Source organism: Oryzias melastigma, linkage group LG8 (assembly GCF_002922805.2).
Source record: "Oryzias melastigma strain HK-1 linkage group LG8, ASM292280v2, whole genome shotgun sequence".
Lineage (NCBI taxonomy): Eukaryota > Metazoa > Chordata > Actinopteri > Beloniformes > Adrianichthyidae > Oryzias > Oryzias melastigma.
The window spans coordinates 5,179,855-5,182,443 of NC_050519.1; the positions used below are offsets into that span (position 1 = coordinate 5,179,855).

At 37.5% G+C, this 2,589-nt stretch overlaps 1 protein-coding gene across 1 annotated transcript in view; it reads right to left on the reverse strand.

The window, feature by feature from the left end:
- Window positions 1-2,589, reverse strand: part of LOC112146877 (plexin domain-containing protein 1) — a gene marked incomplete in the record, with an annotated part of 25,253 nt that overhangs the window by 8,955 nt on the left and 13,709 nt on the right. The window contains 1 exon segment of the mRNA XM_036213161.1: window positions 1,170-1,300. Coding sequence (XP_036069054.1) covers window positions 1,170-1,248 — 79 coding nt within the window.

Consider the following 2,589-nt stretch of genomic DNA (forward strand, 5'->3'; position numbering starts at 1 on the left):
CCATGAGAACTCAAGGTTCATGTTCTGCAAAGGAAACACAAACTGCTCCGTGGGCAGCAACAAGGACATTTATGGTTCTTGTTTCCCAAGAAAATGGAAGAAACGTGACCCTAAAATCCTGAATCGATTGTGAGACTCCTCCATAAATCAGATTTCCCCAAACACGTGTGTTTTGATTACGAGTCAGTTTCATCAAAATAAGGTTCAGTTTGAGTTTCACAGACAATAACAAAGGGTCAGTGATTCAGTCTTTCAGATTGGATCCATTTCAGAAATTTGGCTTTGCAAACCTTACAGGGCAAGAACCAGCAGGCCATATTTGGAGGTCATTGTCTAAGGAAACAATTAATTTTCATTTTGTTTTTAAAGTCTGGTTCGAATGGCTTAAATGGCTCTCGGAGGACCAATTTTTTAAGCCACTGTGTTTACACATAGCTTAGTGGCACTAAAAAAAGAATAAAATAGTGAAAAAAGATAATACTATCTCTTTCATTGCCCGCCTTCATTTTAGAACACTGTGGCGATCATTGACTCTGCTTTGAGAAGGTAACATGAAATTTCTAAGTAATTTTGTCCTAAAAGCTCTGTTGTCTCTCAAACCAGAAAAACTACATTTTTTATTTGATTATAATAAAAAAAAAATATTCCAAACTTTATCTCAAAAAGGCAAAATCCCCTCACAAAACAGACTCAAAACCCACAAAACAATTACAAACAAGCATTTCGTAGCAGCTTAGATTAGAAAAACTGCAGAATTATAACAGTAGCAAAAGAAAAATCTAATTTTAAACTTTTGACAGTCAGCTCGTGGCTCAGACTGAGCTGCATGCTTGTGGAATACCGCCTTTTTATTGAGCCAGTTATTGTAAACTAGTTCATTCTATTTTCTGTGCAAAGTGGAACAGACTGGGCCAAGGCCTTCTCCATAAAATCTCCTACTGAAGTTCTGTGGTTTGCAGCATGTCAAAATAGAACACAAAGTGGCACGGATTCTGTAGCATCGGTATGAAAATGAAAACGTTGGTGGGTCTCACATATTAAAAAAGGCTAAAATATTTTTTCCGTATTAAAAAAAAGCTGAAAAAGTTCTGCAAAAACTTAATGTGCAATATTTAACACATTTATTTATGCATGAAAAGCGAAGAATTCAGAAAACATGCAGCACTCACCTGTCTGCTGCTGAACCCAAACATTAGTCATTTCTATTTGGGAGAAACAGAGAAGCAGCATCACCAGATGGAAGCACATGTTTGACCAAAAAGTGTGGTGTCTGCTCCTGCTTTCTTCTCACTTGCCTCCTCTGCAAAAAAAAAAAAAAGAAATCTTCCACAACCACTCTCCTCTTCCTCTGGATCTAACTACACCCCTTCTCTCCTCTGCAGTTTGTCGCTCGTGATCTCAAAGACAAACGCCTCAGCTGATAGGCTTTGAGTCGGAGAGTTATTTATCATCTTCGGACGTGACGTCGAACTATTTTGCTAAACTTTAAAGCACTTCATCAGAGAGACGGTATCATTCTGAAGGCAGATGAAAACAATTTGGCACCTCCCTCTGTCTAAACCAGCTGCTGAAAACCTAAGACATGTAACATCTGAGATGATGTTAGAGCGCCAACAAAACAAAAGCCAGACTCACAATCAGTGCTGGTCCTGAAATTACACAATCAGCATCAACTCCGTTTACAGTGTCTCTGCTGTGTTTGAACAATATAATCACTTTGTTGTCCCCGTGGAACCGAAAAGACGCCTTTTTGCTGCTTAATTACCCCTGGATATGTGAAAAACGTGTGTTTTATGGCATGTGAAGCAAACTTTATGTGCTTTGTGGTGAACTCCAGCGCCTCTCATAGCCACTGTTTTCACGTTTTCTATCAACTGTGGGAGCAAGAATGGATTCTGTGGGAGAAACATGAAGACCCAGAGTTTGTTGTATGTACTACTTCAAAAGTCATAAATTTTATAGGCCACTGTTAGGACAGAATGTGTGAAAGTGGAAGTAACACAAACAAGTCATTTTTTTTCCAGATAATTTTGTAAAGTGTGTATTTTGTACATCTGGTTTAATGTTAAAATACATCTGATGCAATACATCAATTTTTATAATTTGCTATTTAAATTGTTGCATGGTTAAAGCTACACGTTACACAAGGTTACATGCTCTCCTGCTAATTTTACCGCCCCTAAAACCCACAATCTAACATTACTGGTGCAACAAAAAGGAACATTGGAGGAAAACAAAGACGTACATGGATCTAGTCATCTGCAAATGGATGCATCAAAATGGAGAGGAGCTTGGAGCTTGATGTTGTAGATTTTGTATATATATTATATATTGTGTCCATGGTTTTTCGTCACACCTACCAGCTTTTTCAAGCTGTACATTTTTGTCTGCTCCTGAATCACAATGATTTGAATAAAGAAATAGTCAGAAATACACTTTTAAGCATAATTTTCAAACTATATGTCTTGCGTCATGAGAAAAATGCCACAAGAACGTGTTAAAAACCCTATTTTCATCAGAGTGGGTCAATTGGAAGTCAATATCTCAGTATTTGGGAATTTCAGGTTAAGCAAATACATTTACTCTTTT